The sequence below is a fragment of the Corvus moneduloides genome, chromosome 2 (assembly GCF_009650955.1).
Source record: "Corvus moneduloides isolate bCorMon1 chromosome 2, bCorMon1.pri, whole genome shotgun sequence".
Taxonomy (NCBI): Eukaryota; Metazoa; Chordata; class Aves; order Passeriformes; family Corvidae; genus Corvus; species Corvus moneduloides.
In genome coordinates, this window is record NC_045477.1 from 108,463,466 (window position 1) to 108,487,935 (window position 24,470).

The 24,470-nt window shown below is 39.2% G+C and overlaps 1 protein-coding gene across 6 annotated transcripts in view; it reads right to left on the reverse strand.

Annotated features, from left to right (window-relative positions):
* Nucleotides 1-24,470, reverse strand: part of SH3KBP1 (SH3 domain containing kinase binding protein 1) — a 213,279-nt gene that overhangs the window by 175,268 nt on the left and 13,541 nt on the right. For 3 of the 6 annotated variants that reach the window (XR_004238460.1, XM_032100768.1, XM_032100769.1), the window contains exon 2: nt 13,270-13,427. Coding sequence is in view for 5 of the 6 variants with exons in the window: in XM_032100768.1 (XP_031956659.1) it covers nt 13,270-13,427 (158 nt within the window). In the remaining variant the exon portion in view is untranslated. Of the gene's footprint in view, nt 1-7,923; nt 8,041-10,342; nt 10,405-13,269; nt 13,428-24,470 lie in introns of those variants that run through there. The other 3 variants (XM_032100772.1, XM_032100770.1, XM_032100774.1) reach the window with 3 other exon arrangements.

The following is a 24,470-nucleotide window of genomic DNA, read 5'->3' on the forward strand; positions in this document are numbered from 1 at the left end:
CAGATACCAGACTGGGTTGCAGCAATGATAGAAAGAGGAGAGAATGCTTTATACTGTGGAAACAAATATGACCTAGTGTTACTGAATGACATTTCATAGAATAAAATAGGTCTCCCAAACCCAAAACACTGCAAATAAAGTTATCTACATTTTTGTAGTCAGTCATAACACTGACCAAGCACTCATGTGACCTCAAGGAAAAGAAATGAAGCCATATAAGACATAACTGTTCAAGCAATTCCAACACTCATTGTTACCCAGCCATGATTAACTGAAACACCACCTTTGAGATTAAAATGTAATTTTTAGAACATATATACAACTGGCAGCTACAATTTTTAAAAAATGGCCATATATTACATAAATAAAGCATCCAACTTTCCCATAGGGAGCTATTAGGTCACTGCTTTTTCCAATACTGTCAGAGATGCCTGAATTTACATGGTTTGTCCTGTCCTCCTTTTTTCAATGTTTCTCCTATTTATTCTTTTTATTTCCTGATCAAGCTTGTGCTTCTTCAAGCTTTGCTTAGTCACACCATCGTTACCACTTGCATGGAAGCAATCTAACACAGTACAAGCTGTACAGCTTTTCTCTCTGCACACAAGTGCACCCAGCAGAGAGGAGCTGCAAGTCAACACACCACTGAACACAACTTTGGTTTTGTGCTAGCATAGCTACAGTTTCTGCAGTGCACAAAAATGCTTCATTAACATTTCAAACAATGTAATTTGGTGCCTTAGCTGCATTTCCTATGATGGTCTGTACAGTGAAGTTAGCTTCCTATGGGTTCCTCTTAAAGAAGCTTTTCCAGATACCCTGTAGGTATCCCTTTCACTTAAAAAAATGCTAGAGAAACTGCTCAATCACTTCTTTCCAGTTATCTCATCTGTTAACAGTTTAATTCAAACCAGAAGTTAATGTTAATATTTTATGAAAAAGCAATACTTATTTGGGTATTAAAAGCTGTCCAAGTATCTTGCACAGCTTCCACAGCTGTCATTATTCATTCTACCCCTTTCATATGAGAATAAAATCAGAATATTAACTACTCTCTTCAATTCTACTACAGAATTCAAACCTTAAACTTCTCTCTTTTCTTCCAAGAGAGGCAGGTGGTTAATAACTATATCCAAGAGCAAGTACACATAACTAAGAGGCATAGCTGTAAATTCCTTGGAGAGGAGGAAAAAGATACAAAAGGAGAACGGGGGAAAGAAAAAAAGGAAAATACTACAATGCAACAATAAACTATATATGTTAAACAACCAAAGTGGAATTTCCTAAAATGGTAGCTATTTGCAAACTTCTGCCAGCATAGCTGAAGCAGGAAGACTAGAAGGTGTGACTAGCAATTGAACCAGCAGAAGCCCCTGCCACTGACTTAAAGCAGCTGAACTGGTTCAGCTAATTGAACTTTCACTGGTACAGCCTGTTTGCTCGCTGTGCAGGGTTTTACTGGATGGCCCTGAAACAAAGCTTTGCATGGAGTTGCTGCATAGCAGAAGCTCCCTGGCAATACTTCACACTAACTCTCTTATAACCACAAAAGAACACCAGAGCAGGAGGTGCAAGTTCCTATCACAAGTGAGGCTGCTCATCCATAATGCTCACAAAGAACAATTTGGTTTTGTATTATCTTATGCTATGTATTTTTGCTCCTCATCAAAAGGCACACATATTCAGAGAAAAAGAAAAATGATATTTCAAGTGGCCACTGTTAACACCAAAAAAATCAAGGAGCTCTGTTAGTGCTACCAAAGGACCTTCACCAGACAATTATTATGGTGATGTAATTTTTTTTGCACACCTAGAAAAGCAGTAGTAACCCTTGTAGTTAATCACTCTATATCATCACTGAATCATTACATGTGACACATTTTCACAAGTCCTGTTTACATGCATTTCCCTGACAGCAGCAGGAATGCAAAATCTTACTGCTTTGAGATGAAGTTCAATAAAATGGTGGTGTCACTATAATGGCAGCACAAAATAAAATTCACCTCTCCCCCTGCTACTCTGTATCATGCTCCAGTGATGCAAACTTCCCTTTTCTCTCAAGCAGTCTAACCAGCTAATATTAATTGTCTTTAACTAAAAACAATTGCCTGTAGCCAGTATTTATCTTTAATTTCATTGCTTGTTGCCAGATCTGATGAGGGGATTCTGAGTGTGGGAGCCTAGTCAATTTTTCCAACAACGCAATCTAGTAAGAGATAGTAATTTAGCCTCTCCCTGTAAATCCTGTTTTCACTTTATGAATGTCTGAAAACATCAGTAGAAAACAAGTACATCTGTTAGCACTCATTAGCAAATGCTGGTGCTGCTGGTCGTAAAACTCAAATCCCATCTCCCTATCTGTCCTTCCAGATACACTCTTCATTGGTAGGACTTGAGAATCTCATTTTAGTACAAACAGGCTCAAAAGCGTGACTGAGAAAACCTCCACTAATACAACAGTCTTCAAATAAAAACCTCTCTCTAACACAGCAGTAATTAATATTTTCTCTCATTCTTTACAGTGCTCAGTGTAATGGAGCTGCAACTTGACAGCAGCAGGACATAGTACAGAGATTGGAGAGGCAGGTTACCAACACATTACAGGAACTCCAGGCATGAGCGAGGAAGCCCTGAAGGAGTTCTTCAGCCCTGGAACCTGTACGCCCAGTTTCAGCTTCATGAGAAAATAAAACCCACACAGAAGCTGTGGGGTGGGAAAGTGGGAAGAGAAGGGCAGCTTCTAATGGAAACACATGAGCCTTATAGAACACCTACTGGGAGTACAGTATATTCAGCTTAAAGAAACCAAAATTACCCTTTTCTAAATATCTGAATGTTCACTAAGGAAAAAATGCAACGGTAAAAATCCCAGCACAAAGAAACGGGGTCAACAGTAGTGTCACTGCAAGTGTCACCAGGGTTCAGAAGGGCAAGCAACACATGCTACTTCCTTGTGCAAACTCTAATACAGAAAAAACCCTATCCTTATGCAATTGCTTAGTGGAGTAAAAAGTGTTGAATTAGTGGATACCAGAGGATAAATTTCCTTTATTTTGTAAAATAAAACTTCCTTTAAAAATAATTTCCTATACCTTAACTTGTATGTTGTGGTTTTAGACCCAGGTTTATTTCTGCATACAACACACATACATCATGCATGCCTACTGCATGGGCACATATATATTAATTTTGGAATACACCTGGAAAGGGATTACAGGTTGAGAAAGAGCTTTTATTTTACAGTTTAATGAGTCACTCTTCTCCCTCCACTTACTCAAAATTTTCCTCTGATGTCCACCAGTTTGACTAGTCTCTAAAAAAATTTCACATTGAATGACAGGCTGCAGAAGTTCAAACAACCTAGTAAAAACACATAGGCTAACAATATAGAAAATAGAAAGTTTTCTGTGCAGAACCACAGAGCAATTAAAGATTATGAAATGCAGTGCTCAGTCCCACAAGCACTGGTGCATGTAAAGAGTTGTATTCTCCTTGTCATGCCATCAACTTCAGTGAACCACTGAAAGGTTTCAAAGTACCTATTTTTTCTTCCACAGGGAAAAGTCCTGGAGATATCTCACAGCACGGTAACTCAAATCCTAACTCCTTCCAGGATTTTACTTGACATTTAGCATTCTGTACTTTTACAAAACATCAGCAATAAACCAGGTTTTGCTTTTGAATTAACTATCACTAATTGTGACAATCTGCTCATGAGAGCTAATAATGCCAAGGTTGCGGGTTCAATCCCCATATGGGCAATTCACTTAAGAGTTGGACTTCATGATCTTTGTGGGTCCCTTCCAACTTGGAATATTCTGTGATTCTGTAATCTGTGAACTCGAATTCACAACCATAGGCCTTCAGGTTCTCTCACTTTAAAAGGACAGAGTCAGAGTCAAAGAAAGGTAAATACAGCAAGTACACCACAGAGCATTACAAATCAACTGAAGGTCGCAAAATCAGTAAGTTGTGTGGGAACAGAAGTAAAAACCTGAATATATGTCCTTCTCTACCTGCACAACACTACATTTCAGGTAGTTCCACTTGTAAGTGCTTTATTTAATGAAACAAATTATATAGCAACTATTCAACTAAGTTTTAGAACTAGACTCTTCTAAAACAAAATAGAAGAATTTAAAAATTCATTGAAAGCTACATTGAGACATGCATGCAGCTTTTTGGTGGGTGAATTTCAGCTACTTTTTATTCAAGATAGATAATGTGGTAGCTCTGAGTTACAGGCATTTTTCCATCCATATTTCCCTAATTCAATCCTGGAAGGAGAATAACTCAGGTCAATTTAGAGTCTTTTAAAGGAGGAACAGATTACATTTTGATAGTACAAAAAATTGAGCTGTGGGACACTGGGGAAGCATAAAGAAAACATTAAGATTTGCATCTTACTTTCTTCTACCTCTAATTATTAGGCATCCATTGGGCCAGTGATTTGGCAATGGCTGATGACAGTGTATGAGCATGTCTCTGTAGTGCCATGAAGACAACATGACAGGACCATGCACTAGGACAGGCAGCCTGCTCACCTGCTGGCAAGGTCCTGGGGGCAGCATGATAAGGAAGCTTGGGGTGAGGGAACAAAAATGAAAAAATCCTTCAATCAATCAAAAAGCTGATAAATACAGGTGGCAAAAGGAAAGCTGAATCATGTAATGCTCTCGGCTCCAAGTAGGAAGAGAAGAATTTTCAGCCAAAAGGATTTAAAAATGTTTTCATTTGGTTTGTGTTATCGATTAATAAATAATACCGACAGACAAATCAGGCTGCCTAAACACACCAAAGCATGTTTAAAAGGGAAACCAAGGCTTAGCTAAGCTGGTTATCATGAGCCAGCCAAAATAGTGGCAGTAGCTTGTAAGCTACTGCTGAGCAGTCATGAAAATTATGAAAGAAGTTTCTGTTTTAGAGACAGTATCTGTTGGAAGGGTGTTTTTAATCAGGGTTTTTGATAATACTGGCCTACTGCTTGTGGGAAGGCCAACACAAGTTCTCTGGAAGAACAGGGACTGACTCAATCTTTCAAAAGGTGACTGAGCCCTCACCAAGCAGGAAATGGACAAATCAAGGTTCTGTGAAGCACCAGATACATACGTTCAACAGCTTGCACATTCTTGAATGGCTTGTGTGCATTTGTTACTCTCAATATTCCCAGTCAAAAAAAAACCTCAGTAAAAGCAAAAGTCATTACCATTTTCTGTAAAAATGAAAGGTTTGCCTTGTTCCTTCTCCCTGGGTGGGAAGTACCAACGTTACTTTTAAAAATGTATGCTCTACTTGTTCTCCTTCCATCCCTCACCACCTCCTGTCACAACCACTGCCGCTAAGTATCCATCGCTGAAGAAGTCTGAAGTCAGAGTGAGTAAATAACCCATCCTATGGCAGTTTTCCTGCACCTTTGCCTTTTTTCCACGGTAACTGAGTAACTAGAGTGTCTATATATAAACAATGATATATTTCATATGGCTTTAACAAAGCCAAAAAATGAGGAATAAGAGGCTCGCATACACTCGGCTCTTTCCAGCTCTGAAGAGAACAACATGTTCTCTGCTCATAAACCTAAACTGCTCTAATATACTTTGTCATCTTATAATTTTAATAACAGTGCCAGTGAAATTCTAGTAGAGTGATGTTCTAGTAATTAGGTGATGGCAGGAAATGGTGGACCCTTTAAGGACTGTCTTCACCACCAGCTTCCCAAACAGTACCCAAAAGATTCTAGGAGGAAATTGCAGCACTTACAGGAACAGAACACAAAGATACCTAATTAGCCAAATACTTTCAACAGCAGATAATGCAAATAGTTTGTCATTCCAGTTGATATGCATTTTATAAAAACATAGAAACTGTTACATTGTCTATACATGATACTTCAGGAAAATCAGCACTTCTGCACATAGAAATAAACCCCAAATACAACAACGAAAATCCAAATAAATTAAAAATTAACACCACTAAACAAACCCCACATACGCACATATACTTACTGTGAATAAATTGTAGTGTTTGATCAGAACTAGAGCGTATCACTAACCCATAGCAGCAGCAGGTTTTTTTCTACTCATCCCTCTTGCTGTCATCTTCATTCTTACTTACTGTTAACACTTAAGTCATATAAACTGAAAGACAATCAGTAGATGAAGTCTGGACACAGGTTGTATTGTTCTAGCTATGTAAGTGGACTATTTGGCAGGCTAAGACTGAAGCACAACCTTTCACCATTATGATTATTAAATGCTGCAGGTATGCCAGAGGCTTTCAGAATACTGTTTCTCTTACACCCTTTTTTGCAAACAAATATTAAAACCATTAAAATCAGATAATATTTCCTAAACTTGAGGGAATCCATCTGAGGGCTTTGTAATTAAACTGCAAAGAAGGTGGAAGTATTGACAAGTATTCTCACGTTAGCTTCAAACAGCAGTGAGACTGAACCACAATTCAATTTCTAGGAACTTATGTTTTAAGAATTTTAATGAGGTTTTTGGTCCTGTCAGGAAAAATCAGATACACAGCTGTACTCTCTTCAAATCCAAAACTGTAGAAGTATGTTTTGCAAGACATTTGTATGCAAATACTGCTAAGCACCTCTACAGATTCTACCTACAGAGAAGATTTTCTCACAGCAGCATCCTCCAACAGTAAAACAATTGCCACACCAAGTGTGAAAATGAATCAGACCAAAATACATGTATTACTAACATATCCACCCACACACAGAGAAAATAAAAACATCCGGAGCTTGTAAGGTTGCCAGAGGGGGAAAAAAAAAAGAAAACCAATTTCAGGGAAGAGAGAATATAAGTTTAAGACACCTTCTCTTTGCCTCACAACCTTTTAGGACTAGCTTGGAGAAATGCTATGAATCATCTAATCCTGCCAATTCTATAAATCCTTATGACTACTTTAAGAGGCTATTGCCAAAACTGTATTGAATTTTCCATATAACACACACTTCAAATAATAATACATAACTAAGTTCTGAATAAATTGAAGCTACTTTAAAGAATTACTCTATTATAGCATGAACGAAGTTATATGTTTGAAAATATAAATTCTAGATGGCACATTGGGTTCCAATCTCTGATTGGATTCTTCTCATGGTTTGGAGCTTCAGAAAGAGAAGAAAGAAATAAAAGAGGGTTTTTTCCCTTATAGCCCAAATTGGTTTTTCTTGTAAGTTACAATTTAAACAACAGCATATTTTAAACAGGAATAGTCTACTGAGGTTTTCTTAACACTACAAATGACCAACCTCAACAAGAAGAGGAAATAATTGAGTCTCCTTTGTATATTAATTGATACAACCCACATTAACTCTATCAGTAAAGCAGTATTATGTGTATTTAAATAAGAACGATTTTAGACATCTGTAATTATATTGCATAAAGAATGAAAAGAAATAAATTTATTTTCAAATTCATAAATTTCATAAAATTGTAGAATGGTTAGAGGTTGGAAGGGACCTTAAAGATCATTTAGCTCAAATCCCCGTGCCATGGGAGGAGTTGGATCCATGGCAGAATTTCCATCAGTTCTATCAATACATAATTACAAGTAAGCCACTGCCTTTTCAGAAGGTTACTTTTTGCAATATAATGTACTAGTCATTAAAAACAAGTAAACACCTTAACGCTGAAGCTTCACATTACTGTGTGCTCACTGCATGACTCCTGCACGTACTTAAAACTTACTTACTTTCACATACTTCATAAAATGTTTAAAGGCTAATTCCCACAAAACATCCAACAGCTGACAGCCCCAAACCACCACCATTTTTTCTCTCTTTTCCACATCCCCACACTCCCCTGAGTAGCCCCTCCCCTCAAAGCTTGCCATCAAAACACATCCAACAAACTGTTCCCCACAGGACAGCCAAATCCACACTTGCTCCCATGATAAACATACGGGGTCCATCCTGCCGACTGCAGTGAGCATGGCGCGCTTCCCATCCGGCTGGGAATATCACCAGTTCCCTGGGACAGGGAATGGTAAAGAGCCTCCCTCGCTGCCAGGGAGTTTCAAATCACTTCCAGGCCAAACACCCAGGGCAGCTGCCTCACTGGAGCTCCCTCACCTCCTCTGAATCCAGATGAACAGGTTGAGGTGTGACATCATTTGTAATCTCGCCTTGGGCATCCAGGACAGCCCAGAGTGCTGTCATTGCTCTGTGCTCAACGCCCTTGTAAGAGTGAACACAGCCAAGTCAGAGACTATTGACTGGCACAAGACCAGCTTGGTCAATCGGTGTCTTTGTGAGGAGATGGGCTGGGAGACAAAGATTTCGTTCTACTAGTTTTACATTCACCAATGTAAGAGCAATAACAGCAGCAATAATAAGTAATTACACCCTCTGATGTTACATTTCTCCTCACAAAATCTTAATTGCTGATGACAGAAACAAAAACTCAAAGAGACAACATTTTCACATGATTCTACTGTCTTGCATTTCACCATAAGCATAACAAGTTTAATGGCCATACCCAAAAATTGGAATAAGAAGATAGTACTCCTGACTCTCATTCAGTTAGGATCCCATGATCTAAAACAGTTCCTGAAAACAAATATGTAGACAGTATTCTAGTAAGATTTCAAACAACGACAAAAGAAAAAGCTTATTAATTGAGTTGCAAATTCCTGCCAAGTATGTAAAAAAAAAAACAAAAAAAACCAAAAAAACCCAAAACAAAAAATAACCACCCAAAAAAACAAATCAGAAGTACCCCAGCATAACAAGCCATTGACCCATAAAGCAACTTGTCTTTTTAGGTACAGACAGAAATAATTTCCCTAGTCTGGATATAACCTCAGTGCCTCTGCTCATGCCACAGCTTTCCCAGAATCATGGAATATTCTGAGTTGGAAGAGACCCACAAGGATAGAGTGCAGCTCTTAAGTGAACGGCCTGTGTAGGGACTGAACCCGCGGCAAGTGGCTACTGAGGCAAAGCTGATCCAGACAACGCTTAATTAATAGTACTCAGACTGCTGAGGAAAGCAGTGAAGGCTCAAAGAACCTACAAAGCCCAGAGCAAAGGCAGGAAGTCACAGAGGTGCCAGAGAGTGCAGAAGTCTGTGGCAAATCAGCAGGGAAGGACAACAGGAGTTGGTCAGTTCTCTGCCCTGCCAGGTACCAAGCAGCAGCTGCGGGAGCAGAAAACACTGTAGGAACCAAAGTGTTCTCAAACATGGGAAATAGTCTCTTTTCCTGCCCAGGAGCCAAACTACAGCTGCAAAGGGCCCCTGCAAGTGCACAGGACCTGTTTTATGAAAGGTTTTTTGAAAGCACGAACAGGGATGGGTAGGGGTGTGTAACAAGCACAAGGGTCTCAGCGAGAAATCACTCACAAGTCCCCCACAACCTCTAGCTGGTTGTGATAAAAACAAACAAACCATACAGAGAAGAAAATTAAATGACAAGCAACAGATAATGTAACCATGTAATTACAATTCAGCATGAACATCCCTGACATTCTATAACTAATGTGCACTATTTAAAGATTGTATCCTGATTGCATAACAAGAAATCCAGGTTGCTTTTCTGACCCGAGGCAGCAGTACATTTACACAAATCCCTGTCCCATTTCACTGATTTTGAAACACAAGCTATGCACCAGAATTTCAAAAACAACTACCACTACACTTCTTGCTTAAGATAAATTTACCTCTCTAATTCTGCTAGTAATATTGGCAAGTCCTCTGGAGTACAGAGAAGCTTTAAGGTTGTTACAGGCAGCAGGTTCCGTTTACCAGTGTAACACTATTCAATCCCACATAGAATTAGCTTTGAAAATTAAAGCCAGCAAGCATGGCTCTGCACCAGTTTCCTGCTTTCTACAGCTTCATCTGCTATCAGCAAAATCTGTCTCGCTTACAAACACAGTTTTACACTGTAGAACATGGATTTCAAGTTGAAGTTTTCAAGCTAGAAAGACATCGAAAACCAACTCTATATCATATAAATGACCAACACTGCAATCACACCTGATACCTCCTCTTTGTCAGCTGCATAACTGAGAATTAAAACCGACACCAGGAACAGTACATAATTCTCCATTTGTACTTCTATTTCTCTGCCTGAAAAATTGAAAGGAAACAGAAAAAGACAACAACCAAATCCACTTTCATGCATTTCTTACGATACATTCGGTACCATTATCTCTAACAAAAAAGTGTCTTCAAATGTTGACAGAGGTAAATTCGATCTTGAAGAGAAACCAAAGATTTTTCTCATCTTTAGACAAACCTCTTCCACAAAATCTTCCGAGAGGCCATAGCCACAGACTACTAGGCAATGAAAAAAGAAACAGAAAATAAATTCCAAATACCTTCTCTGTTACGCCTTGCATATTGAATTTCAGATCATAAGAAAGGTATGAATCCGTGTTTTTCGTCGCTGTATGTATAAACATACAAAAAATTCAGAGCAGTTGTTTTGTAGGTTCAAGAACAGGAAGCGCCTCTGCTAAAACTTCGTAAAAAAAGTCCCTTGAAAAAAAATAACTGCGTATGTATTTCACGTATATCACTGCTACCTCCCCTTTCCTCTTTCTGTCTCACATCTGTCTTCAGACAACTCCTCTTCAATGGTCTCCTAATTTGCACCTATTCCAAGAAATTTAAAAACACTTTTACTACAGGCAACTCCAAAAGTCTTTTCCACATTCAGAACCTATTTCACATTCCCTTGAAAAATACGGGGGATTTATTTCTTAAGTAATATTTCAAATGAATATCTTTTCATAAACATTCCAATATATTGCATTTCCCTAATATTTCCCCTTCTGATTTCTACTTGTTTTCTTCCAAGCTGCGCTCCCAGAATCTGTGCACAAATGTTAACAGAAACCATTCCATACTCTTAACAGTGTTAATTCCATGATTTCATTTCAGCCCAAACATTCAATTTTTGCAAACCCCAACAGTTAATTCAGAACATCATCATGAATTTATTCAAAAGGAAATAAAATCACAGGAAGTTAAAGCTCTTCTCCACAAGAAATTATTCCCACCACTTGAAGGTAGAATGCAAAGTACCTCAAGAATTTCATTTGTAGTTTTTAACCTTTGAATAACTTTCTCAACTACTCTTAGAACCAATTTTGATAAGAAATAGGAATTTGGAGTTGCATTCAAGTCCACTATTCATGTCTAGCATCCCTTTTTGCCTGCTTCTCAATTACTTTGTTGACACACACTTTGCCAATGGGGCATAAACTGACTGCTGGTGAGCCCAACAGTGCATTCACTTCTTAAAACATTTTCCATAATCAAGAGAAAGTTTACAATTGCTTAAAATCTTACTGGGCAGAGTGATTATGCTCAACAAGCTTTCTAATGGGACTGCTGTTTTGACTATAGCTCTCCATTAGGAGATTTACACAAGAAAAACAAGAAAAATAAAGGTCTTCAGTCAGGAGATTCATAAATTAACTCTACTTTAAGTAAGTGTGTGTCTTCTACTCCATCTTAGCTAGTTTAGAGAGAAAATGCTTGACTACAAAAAACAAAAAAACATCTTTGACTTTAAATTCTTCCTCATTCTCAGCTTGAACACAATGTGGTTTTTAGTTCTTTAGAAAACAGCCCTGGATGCTGATTAAAAAAAGAAATAAATACAAAAAAAAAAAAAAGATGACAGGAAGGAAAGAGCAGGGAGTGGTATTTCATGACAAGACAAAATCTAAACCATTTACTGTTGTTTTAGAACTTTCTATTGAGAAAAAGCTATTTATATTTCAATTATGTGACTTTGCCACAGTTTGAAGTAATTTTGGAAAGAAGAGGTCTTAGAATTAGGTACTAATGGCGTAAACCTGGAAATCTTTAGATTATTATATTCTCATAATAGAAATTCATAGACAGCATTTGTTTAGAACACTAAATCCAATACCTCCTAAAATCAGCAGCAGATTGAAATATCAGCCAGGAGAAAGCTTACAGGAAGTCTGCATTTGTCCCACAGTTCAGTTAACCAGAGCTCAAGCAGAAAAATATTACCAATACACAATGAATACCAAACCAGTTTCTTTCCCCTAGCCCAAAGTGTGGATTTTCAGAGATTAGCAAAAAACAGATTATTCATTGTCCTCCACCACACCCTTTAGTCTCATTGAGGCCCTTGCATGCTCCTAATTTTTGCTGCCTGACAGACACAGAGCTGCTCTTTCTTCTTGAAAATGACAGGAGCAAGGATCAGGGTATATGTCTGTCCCCTCAGAAACACCTGAGGCTCCCGTGTCCACCCCCACACCCCCCGCTGTGGGCTGGCTAAACTCACAACCAGACCACTTCCCCCAGTTACCTTGACATACACAGCACTACTGAAGCAAAATGAAATTACTTCATTATGTCCATATGTCTAAACACACAGCAGGCTTAAACAGTTAGATGAAGTTAAAAAAAAAAAAGAAAGACACTTATACCCTTCAAAAAGGGGAAGTACCAAAGCTCCCCTGAAGCTGTACTAAAAGATTATCATAAAATCTATTTATGTATTTTATTGTAGTTCTTGGTCTCTTTTCCTTAGTGGAGAGCCAAGTTTATGGAGGTTTATAGAAATTAACAGCCTAGGTCTGCAATGACAAATCAAGGAGGCCCAGAGGTACTAATAGCTGGCTTCATATGTGCAGACATATGTGTGCACACACAGATGCCCTGTAAAAAAAAAGAATTTCTTTCTAAACCTCTGAATGGCTGTCCTAAAACAAGGATTATTGCAAGTTATTTGGTATATTAAGTGAATACAAATTAATGGGCTTTTAAAAAAAGTTTTTATAGGCAACTGTATGGAAAAATCTAATTATTCTCAACCAGTTTAGCCATTTGTGAACAAATATTCACAAAAAAAAACTTCTATAAAACCTAAGAAAGCATTCTGGAAAAGCAGAATCAGTTACAAGGAAGAGCAAATATTTCAAATGCAATAACCTCAAAGTTGTTCTAGAATAACCACTTTGTTCTCAGACCAAGAAGTCAAATATTATCATTGAACAGCAGAGAAATGTAGGGGTAGCTTCTTTTATTTTCAACTTGTCTGTGCAAAGAAAGTAATCTTTTCTTTGTAACATTGCCTCAATAGAACACTGCATTCTATATATGCAGTATATGTGTATATACAATACATGTGTATATGCAATATATTATGGTTTTGGATATAAAAGATGTTATGATATAAAGGCTAATATTTAGCCTGAACAACACAGTACATAAAGCTTATACACACAACACAAGAACAGTTCCACTTTGTACTCACTCTTACAAAGTTGTCAGGGAACAAACCTCTTCTGCCTTTGAGCTGTCCTTCCCACCAGCCTCCATCATCTTTCTTGATATTGGTGATTATGTCACCTACAGTGATCGTCAGCTCATCATCATGTTGAGCTTTGTAGTCAAACTCCACTATCGCCTCCACTAAAAGAGAAACACACATATATTTGGACAATTATTGACTACATTTAAGTTTTCCTGCCTTCCAAAGGCATAAGAAAACACCAATGCAATCATGTATTCTCAGTGAAAGTAATTCATTCAGCTTAACCAAGAGAGTACATCACAAAGGCAACATGCAATGGTAATGTTCCGTGGGTAACTGCTACAAGAGAGGCCAAAGCGAAAAACACACAAGCAAGCCCATCATGGTTAAGGCAACAAATGGCACGCATTTTTCTTTAGTTTTTAAAGGAAAACAATTTGTGATGCTTCAGCAATATTTATTCTGGCAGTATTACAAAGTTTATTTTTATTTCTTGGACAGAGTTTTGCCTTTTGTTCACAGGACTTTCAAAGCATTTTATTTAATACAGAAATAAATATGGAAAGGTTCTCAAATTCATAAGCATCCCAAGTCACTGCAACTACCTTGCTAAATATCTCACTATCAACCTAAAGAGTATTTAACAAGAATTTTTTGCATCATGATGAGTTTCACTGTTGTTTATATAGAAATGCAAAGCTTTGCTGCATGAACATGCCTTCGCAGGGTTTCATCAAAGAGACAAGATTTACTTTCACTTGTGATTATACATCAGAGAATTAAGATTAAATACTTCTACTGCTCTGAATGTCTGTTATCAGAGTTGCATTATTAGCTTGCTACCATTATAAGGTATGTCTGTCTTTTCCCAAGAGGTCTCCCCATCCCTTGAAACCATACACCAAAGAAAGTCTCTGTACAGAATTAAGGAAATCATAAAGACAGAAAAATTCCTTCAGAGAATCAAAAATAATACACCCGGGGTATTCAACATGGAAGCCATAGTTATATTCAGTGTTTCATCAAACATCTACTAGGAGCCAGACTGGCAAAATCTGGGATGGTCGTATCTGTAAAGCCTTACTCCTGCTGCCTTCAGTGGAAAAGCTCGCCCCAAGACATTCCACCAAACATTTAGCACTTCAACCACCGAAACAGCAAAGTGAGAACTGGTAACAGGCATCTGCTTTCTGCACAAATGAGTGTGCCATGTAAACCCTGCAAGCTCTAGCAAACAGGCAATACCAGCTCACAAAGCAAAGCCAACCATTACACCACAGGCAGCAAAAAGGTTCTGCCTGAATAACAAACCCTGCATACTAAATTGAATTAAGTTAACAGGAAAGCAGTTACTTCTTTCCACCCCCAAAACATCACACAGTCACAATGCTGAATATCTCCGTCCCTCCTCCAGAGCCTGCAAGTCATAGCTAAGGCAGTGTTCTGACTTTTGGATACATACCAGCCACAAGTTTATGGCTTATAATATTCCTCTATTAATTCTGTGAAGTCAAAAACGATTATAAAATCAGTTTACAAGAGGCCTGCTAAACTACATAATGAACAGCAAAAGAGAAAAGTGGCACCACACATTATAAGCTGACATGCAAACAGAACATGAAAAATTTATCACTGAACCTTAACTGAAAAATCAAAGTCATTCAGCCTGAGAGGGATTTCACATCTCTAGTTCAGCTTTCTGTTCAAAGGACCAGTTCTGAGGTCAAACCAGGTTACTCAGGGCTTTGTCCATATGGATCTTGAAAGCTCCAACCTCCTCCTACAGAGGCAGGTAGGGCACACAGAAGAACCTGCTTCATTGCTTGACTAGGAAAAAGGTTTTCTCTCTACAGTGTATTGGAGCCTTTCTTGTATCAGTTTTCATCCAATGGTCTTGTTGCCCCACCGTGCACTGCTGTGCAGTAACCCCATCTTCTTGATAACCTACTTGTAGGCTTTGTAAGGCAGCTATTAGGACCTCACAATTTCTCTTCTCCAAGTTAGACAATCGGAGTTCCTCTAGATTCAGGTCCCTTCACTCTTTAACTCATGAACTGTTCTACCTATTTGGTAGCAATCACAGATGTGAGGAGAGTGTACTCCGCTGCCTTTTTCAGTAATTGATAAAAGATGTTAGACAGAACAAGTTCCAGGACAGCCCCCGGTGGTACTTCATTTATTATCAGCTTGCACGTGCAGTACAAACCACTAACCACTACCTAAATCACACAGCTTTTGGAGGCTGGAAAGCACCTCTGTAGACAAATCCCCTTATTCAAAGCAGAAACAGCTAAAGCACAGATTGTTCAGGGCCTTATTGCCAAGTTTTGAGTATCTCAAAGGATGGAAATTCCAGTATTTGATCACCCTTAAGATTAAAAATGCTTTCAGACACATCAGTAAGATCAGCCTGAGCCTTCTCTTCTCCATATTGAACTGTCCCATCTCTTTCACACTCTCCACAGATCTCACAGGCTCCAATCCCTCAGCCATCTACACGGCCATTCACAGGACTCACTCCACTCTCTCCATCTCACTCTTGTCATGGAGAACCCAGAAATGGACACAGAACTCCACAGCTGCCTCACCAGCAAGGACAAGGGGAGAAGGATCACATTGCTCCCCCTGCTCACAGCACTCTGCCTGAAGCAGCCCAGGCAGCCAGGAGCTGCCCCTGCCACAAGCACACACTGCTGCCTCATGCTCTGCTTCATGTCCACCAGGATCCCTGGGCCTTTCTCCACAAAGCTGCTTTCCAGACACTCAGCCACAGCCTGTACTCGTCCCTGCCATTATTCCTCTCCAGCTGCAGGACTTGGCATTCCCCTCTGCTCATCGGCATCCTGTCAGCCCATTTCTCCAGCCTCTTCAGGCCTCTACCAATGGCAGCATGACCCTCTGGGGAGTCAAACATTTCCCACTTTTGCACCACCTGCCAACCTGCTCTGACTCCTCTCTGCCCTGTCTCCCTGGGCATTACTGCAGATCCTGAGCAGCACCAGCCCCATTACCCACCCCTGTGGCACCACTGCCACTGACCAGCCTGCACCTGCACCTCGTGCTGATGATCACAGCCCTTTGAGTCAGACATTTCTGCCAGGTTTTTCCACTCTCCTGGGTTGCACCTCATCAGTTTGTCAAGTTATGGGAGACAGTGACAAAAGCTTTGCTGAAGTCAACATAAACAACATCCACTCCACAAGTCAAGGATCTCATGGTAGAAGACTAACAAATTGTTCAGACATGACCTCCCTTTCATAAATCCATGCTGACTTCTCCCACTGGCTTCTTGTCCTTCATATGTTTGGAAATGGCTTCCAGGATTATTTGTTCGATCATCTTTCAACGGTTCACATGGGGCTGACCAGTCTGTAGTTCTCAGAGAAGAGGCTTCTTGCTCTTCCTGAAGGCAGGCGGTACATTCTTCTAGTCTTAATGAACCCCTCCTAATCACAGGTTTTTTTTTGAAGACCATCAAGAGGGACGTCCCAATATCAGTTAACTCCCTCAGGACATACCACACCAGGGCCATGGCTTTGCATGTGACCAGTTTGTTTAAATATTCCCTAACCTAATTCTCTTCCTCAGAGGGAAGGTTTACCTTGTCCTGGACTTTCCCACTGGTTTCAGAGTCCTGAACACGCCAAAGTCTTACCTCTTCACGTCCGGGGTTGCAACCCTGCGTTCTGCCTGTTACCCCCTCTTCTCTGGATCCCAAACTTTATCATCCCACGGTCAGTGCAGCCAAGGCTGCCCTCAGCCTTCAGATCCCCAAACAGTTCTTTGTTTGCAGGTATGAAATCCAGTAGACAACACACTCCAGGAACCTCCGGGATTGCTCACACCCAACCCAGCACATAAACAAGCTACACTATCCCCCCAGTAGATAGCAGGGTGATTGAATATGACCTATCCTATCATATCTTCACAATTTCAATGAAATCATAACTCTGAAACTGCATGCAGACATGTATTTCCTTTTCTTTGCATCCCATGCTGTATGCATGAGAACACAGACATTTCAGAGAGGCAACCAGCCATGCTGACTTCCCAGAAAGAGTAGCAGAGTTTTCCCTGTAACTCTGAAAAGCAGAACCTTGTTTATATGGGTATGCTTGGGAAGGGCCCCCTCCAGTCCTGATTTTTTTGATTACAAGGTCCCCATTGTTTGTACCACATTTTGTTTGCCAACCTGGTCCACCAATTGCTCATAAGATAGTTTGCAAATATGCTTTTGCCCTAGTCAGGTGAATCTCATCTTTTCCAAGCAATCCTCAGAAAGACCCTCATGATCATAAAACTAGAATTCTGTTGCTAACACCAGCTATGCAACCAGCTTACCCACAGGATCTGTCCACTCATCCTAATGCACTTCGCTTTCACCCAAAGGATCAAGGAGAATCCACCCAGGCTCCCACACCCTTGGTCATCACCCCAGAGCCACACAGTCACAGCTGATAATTTCAGATCACTTCAGGCAGTATCATTGAAACCTACATGGAAGAGCAGCAGGGGGTAGTAGTCTGAAGCCAGACAAGCTTTGGCAGTCTTACCACAGTGTTCCAGATCCAAGTTCCTGGCAGGCAACAAGCCTCTCTAGATGACAGGTCAGGTCCGGTCAGCAGATGGGAGTCTCCAACACTCGCAGCAGAGAATTTCTGTACTGTTACCACTTCCCACTTTCTCTTGATGCTTCTTCATGGCTCAGATTTACCAGCTCGGGTGCTTCACTGGATGGAGTACCCATATCCCCATCACCTACAAAAGCACTGAATCTGTTCTCTAATTGCAGATCTTGAGGTGGAGCAGGAGCCTTCCTCCTGGCATCGGAAGTTATAAACTTCAAGTTTTCAGACTTGCCATTCTGGGAGCCTTCAAAACCAGCCCAAGAGGCACAGACTCCATCTGCCCTTCATTCAGGAAGGTTGGGGGTTTTGGGCTCTTGAAACCTCAGGAACTTGAAGGTCTGGAAAGTTCAACCCCCTGAGTTCAGCCAACTAACCAATTTTTACTCATATCTCTAATATATGAACTAGAGTCCCTAAATTAGCATCAATATTATCTATAACCATCTATCTGTCTATATATATATATATATATATATATATATACACACATACAGTTTACCCCAGAGTAACCAGTGCATTTGGTTCAGAAGTTGTATTTACACAACAGCTCTCCAAAGACTACTGGATTCAAGCGGTGGCACTAAGGTACACACATCAATGAAAATTTTTATCTCCACAGAACACAACAGCACTGTGACTCAGAAAAGGTAAAATTCAGACTATTTAGCAGGGTATTTCCAGTTTGGTTGACCCCCAGGAAACGCAAGGCCCTGTATCTTCATTTTTAAGCAGCCTGCTAGAATATACTTCCTTTCAGAACTCAAAGCTTTTTGCACGTGCAAAGTAATTTCTCCTCCCTACTCAGGAAGCTTTAAAATACTATTCTGATTTTGCTATGAGTGCAATTGCACACTGCTTTGCTCTTCCTAAGGAGCTAGGAGGTGGGTAGAGAGCTGTAAGGGGGAGATGGCAATTGTGCAGGGATTCAGGCTGGCTCCAGCTACTGATTCTTCAAACACTCCTCAGCATTCAGACTTCAGCAAGACATAATGAAGGAAGGCAAACAACTCTCTCACTCTCTAAGTCCCGTATTTTTCAAGAGTTCTAGAATCTGCCACTGTGCTTGCAGTTTTCCTTTAAGAATGACATGATTATTGGCATGTTCTCTCTCTTCTGTTGAGAAACAAAAAGGTAGGATGGGGCTGTTGATCTCACTCTACAGTGGCTTGGGTAGGCTAGAGGCACTGGAGTTAACTCCCTGAAGTTTGTCTGGCTTGCACTAATTCACATATGGACAGCTGCAGCAATTCAATCACTTTTGTTTTACTGGAGGTTTGTTTAAACAAACAAAAAACCCCAACCCTTTACTGTTCAGGCTTTTCTCTGTCTATAAAAGTTTCCACTTATTAAAAAACACATATAAATATTTTTAAAAGCTGCCTCCTCTCAGAGAATTTGATTACTGTAACGTAAGTGTGTGTAAGCTGTCAGAGACATATGAGTCACCAAAATAGGACCACACAATCAAGATGTTTATAAACTCTTCAAAGGAACCAAGAGCATGGTTTGGAAAGAGGAATAAGAGCACACCTAACAAATGTGCAGAATTGTGGCAAACTGATCAGAAGGTACTCCTGAGATCACTCAAAATTCTCATTTATCACAGTACTGAATTTTGGAGAGCATATGACAGCCAAAAGTGCTTTACAATCTATATGTTCCTGCAGCTGCATTTTTAAATCATACTCATTTTCTAAAGCTTGCTAAATCACAGCACCTTCTCAAACTGTGTTTTGAAAAATTCATTCTGCCAGTCAAACTTAATCTTTTTTGTTTCTTTTGAGGTGAAATTTTGTCTTCATGGAAGCTGGATCGATATTAGAGACAACACTGATCCAGGTTTGTTAAGAAAAAGCAGATCAGAGTTGTGCTTCCCATCTGTAAGTACAACATACCTGATTTCTGAAGTTATGTACTAGATTTCTCCTCAGGAACTGGACTAAAACCATGTCCCAGTTCACACAATGATTCATGATGTGAGAAAACACTCCATGGAGAGTGAGCTCAAACTAATTTTATTTGTTAACCAACAAAGGTTAGTCTTAGGCCCAGCTCTGCCAAGGTAAACAGATTGTTACATTAACAGCCAAAACTCAAATCCCTTCTAAGCCCAGAGAAAAATAAAATGGCAAAATTGGGACAGATCTGGTTTCTCTTTTTTGAGAAATTTTCTTCAAAATACTGTACCTCATGAAATATTGTACCTACCTGAAAGTCAAACCTGCCCCAGCCTGCAAACTCCAGCTACTAGACTCTCTGTTAGAAGAAGGCATTTTGTACATTAGTAATGAAATCCAATATCAAAAGCTATTCAAGTTATTTTGATCTATAAGGGGAACATTCATTCTCATGCCAACAAAATCAGCTATTCCTAGTCTTATATTACCATCAATCCAAATTGTAACATAAAAACTCATGAAACAGAATCAAAGCTAGTTATTAACAGCCCTGCTGGAGACTGGCACAGTACAACTCATTACCGCAATGTCAGGGACAAAGATTTTTTTAATTTAATGCTTAGTAGTTCGGATTTAAAATACACAATTTGAATTGCTAATGCTATGAACCAGGCATCGAAATGTGACCTGACAGCTGTATTTTTAAAAAGCACATCTAGAAAAAGAATTATTGATTCAAAATTTAACTAGTCCTACCATTCATTCCCCAAGTTAGTCTTGCACATACAGGTGAAATTATTTTGTTGATAATCACAAATATTTTTCCTATTGTTTAGTTTGTTTCCTTGCCACATTTTAAATTACAAGTAAAATCTAATCTCTTAAACTGGCCTAGTCAGAATTTCTTTAATAATGCTACCAATACTTGAAGACAGAAGCATCTCTGTTTATTGTATTTTCAGTTATTGTACAGTACCTTTCCAAGCAAGAAATAATAAAGAAAAGAAACAGAGATTTGCTACTGCGCAACAAAAACTATGTTATCAAATCAGTTTCTTGTGAGACATCTGAAGTGTGTAGGCACAATGGAAATGTTATTAACCCCTTTGGCACTATTCCACCCAAGTAACAGCATCCATATGTCAACACCACCTTCTGCAGCAGTCTGGTTTCACACCCAAATGTAGACATTAAAGTGGTGAATACAGTTAGACATGGCAGTCAAGGAGTTAAGAGCTTCTCTACTGTAAGTTTTATGTTTTTCCTTTTGTAAGTCACTTAGCTTCACGTAAATGATGTTGCACTGGCTTACCCAAAAAACCAGAATGGAAACCAGACAGACTAACTGTAAATATTCTACATTCAAGCCTTCAATTAAAGTTCAAATTACATTTCTTCAGAAAAGAGTGCACCACTCTTTTGCATAAAGATAACATTTTATAATGGGTTAAAAATCTGACCAGTGAACTCCATCTGCCTCAGAACTTCACAGACAAGGTCTTCTTCAAACGTGCTGTTCTATCTAAGGCACCTGGGTACAAACTGGTGAGCCTGAAACACTTTCAGAGCTTATGGGCATACTTTTAAAAACCCCACATTATTTTTGCTATATGACAGGTTGCACTAAAACTCCTAGTAAAATATTAGGAACCACCAGGAAAGAAAAAATTAATACCTATTTTTAGACCAAACATCAAAGCATGACTGACTTACAATCTGAACTCAAATAAAAGAAAAAAACCAAATAAACAAACAAACAAAAACCAAACTGCATTACATTCAATAATTCTGGTTTCCTAAACTAGACCTGGAGGGCCAGAAGGTCTGAAGATCAAATATGACCTACAAGGCCACTGTTTTCTTCACCCTAAGAACACTGAGCAGCTGGCAAGTCAATTGCATCAGGGATGCTGTGGTACAAACAGGATTGAGAGAAGAGAAGGAAGACAGATTCATATAAAGTCTGATGGGGCTCTTCTACCAGAGAACAAAATAATCTGTCGTTTATAAAGACTCAACTCTCTCAATGTCATTACACCTTATAATATGAGATGAAGGAATGAGTCACTGAACAGGCCTTGGAGTCATCATTCTACCAAAATGGAAATGCCTCTTAAAAAATTTGATTAGATAACAATATAACACTATCGTTACAGCTTAAATGTAAATTGCAACCGGGATTTTTAAGAAAGCTTGAGCTGTTAGTTTTTTAGCACGTATGTGGCACAAAAAATCACTTAAACATTTTGTATCTACTTGATTGCAAGCAATATCCATCATTTCCTTGAAAAATTAATTCCAAATTGTGCTCAATTTTTAACATTTTTCTTTTGCAACACTACCAGCAATAATACTCCCTGCTAAAAGTATTTGCAAGGATTTCACTTCATGAAAAAGAAAAGCTATAGGGGAAGGAAAAAATAGTATCAGAAGGAAAAGCAGTACTGTTTAATCTTCAAGATGTTAAATCCATTCTACATGATAAACAGCAACTTCTCCACTAAAAGAACAGCCTTCAGTTTACATTACATTTTCCTATTTCCCCTTTGCAAACAATGGGGGGAGCTAAAGGTCATGATCCTAGAATAGTACCTTCACTGCATCACTCCCTCAAAGAGCAGAGCAGCCACAGAAGGGGCCACCTAAGTCTTATGGCCCAGGGTCCTTTTCTTGTTACAGTCCCAGTCCCCTCCCACAGGCCACAAATCCTCACCCAGCCTGCGCCCTGGGAGCATCACAGGCAGCCACAGAACACTTAGGACAGATGGGAAGCATTTGAGGGGATGCCCCGTGGTGTGCAATTCACATGTAAACACATGCAAGCACAGAAACAGAGGAGCTGTGCACAGGACCCCAAACCAAATCCTAATCTGGAGGACAGTGAACACTTGGCCTGGGGCTGTCCTAGTGTGACTCTTCCCTGGGTAGCAGCAGAGCTGAAGCCACTCCCAAGCTGTCCTCCAAGAAAAGAGGAGAGCTAATTTTCTGTTTTTCAAAGAGTATGCTTGGTTCCAGTTTTTAAAACATAAAACATGCAGTTACTTGAGTGGAAATCACCCAGTAGGACAAGAAATACTTTATATTCCAGCTAAGGCATTTGGTATGACCACAATCCATCGAAAAAATCTCACATTTACAGTCAGGTAAAGAACAACAGTAAGTCAGTATGTTTGTATTTTTGTATTTACATGGGGCATTTCCACATAAAATACACATCTCATAGCAAGTCTGTGGTAAAAAACTTCAGGTAGGTATTTCTAATAAACATTATGGATTTAAGTTTTTCTTAAGCCTATAATAGTAGTTGCCTCTTACTGAATTTACTGTTTCACACTGTATCTCTGACACAAACTTTTTATGCAATATGCCAAAGCACATCTGAACACCAGAAACGTTCATGCATGAGTAAGCAAGGAAAGAAGATTATTGTGGTAGTTCTAGATGGCAGCAGTTACATCTGTATTCCCCCTTAATACCACTTTGAATCCAGCAATACATGTTAGATTTTACTGGGATGAATCTCCTTAACCCTTTAGAACAACTGAGATTGCATAGATAGTCTTTGGCATTCATGTGGCTCTCAGCTGGGGAAGCACTTTCTATTTCTGAATTAATTGATCTTTTCCTGAGGGCAAAATGGTCCTTCTCCCTTGGACAACAAACTACTCAAATCCCATTGCTGCTACTGAAGGAGACTAAGTTTACTGTAACCCATTGGTTCTATCAACCAGAGTGCCTCTTAACCACAGCAGATGCTCCCAGTGTACAGCATGTACAAACAAACCTAATTTAAATTCACATTGTCAAGTTTGCACACAACGTGCATTGTGTTAACCTTTAACTGAAGAAATATAGTGCTTCTCAAAGGTAAAATTGTCTTGAGAGCTGTTCACCTTCAGAACTGTTCTTACCCTCAGAAACTAAAGCACACAAGGACCCATTCAGAAGAAATGGAAGACATTAGATTCAGAGGAAAACATTTAATATCATCATTTTAACATGAGTTCCTGCCTCCTCCAATATCCATAAAACCAATTCAAAGTTCTGAAAAGTGTAAATTATTATACCCACAGCTGAGAAAAACAGAAAAGGAGAAGAGTACTTTAACTTAAGGTAAGCAAAGACAAAAAAGTCACATTTGACAAACTATATATTCATACAAACTTGTTAGTAATGCTTCTCTGCTCTTGCAGTTCCTAAATCTCATTCTCAGACAAGTGACAGGATATAGGAAGGATATGAGTTACTCTTCAGAACAAAAAGGAGACAGATTACAGCTAAATACACCCAGAACTATTTATAAAACTACTGTTTGGCTAAATTAATGAGAACTGCTACCAAATTAATGTATCACCATAAAAAGTAAGCAGGATAGAAAAGCTGATGCCATGAAAGTAAGTGCTGTGTTAAATTACTCATAAGTACTAGCCCAGTATTCTAGTCCCAAAGTTGCCTTGATAGTATTTATGGATGCCGATGGGTAGTACTGAGGTGGAAAGACAAATGAATAAAAAATTGAAGAGATAAGGAACAACTACCTTTTCAGTGACATGATGTAGCATCATTTAACCCTCAGGAAGATGAGCAGAAGTTGTGGTCAACAACTGGTTCAGAGTCCTCATATTGTGTAATGCAGAGCATTTGTTAAAACTCTGAGCTTCTAAGCTGGCAACAT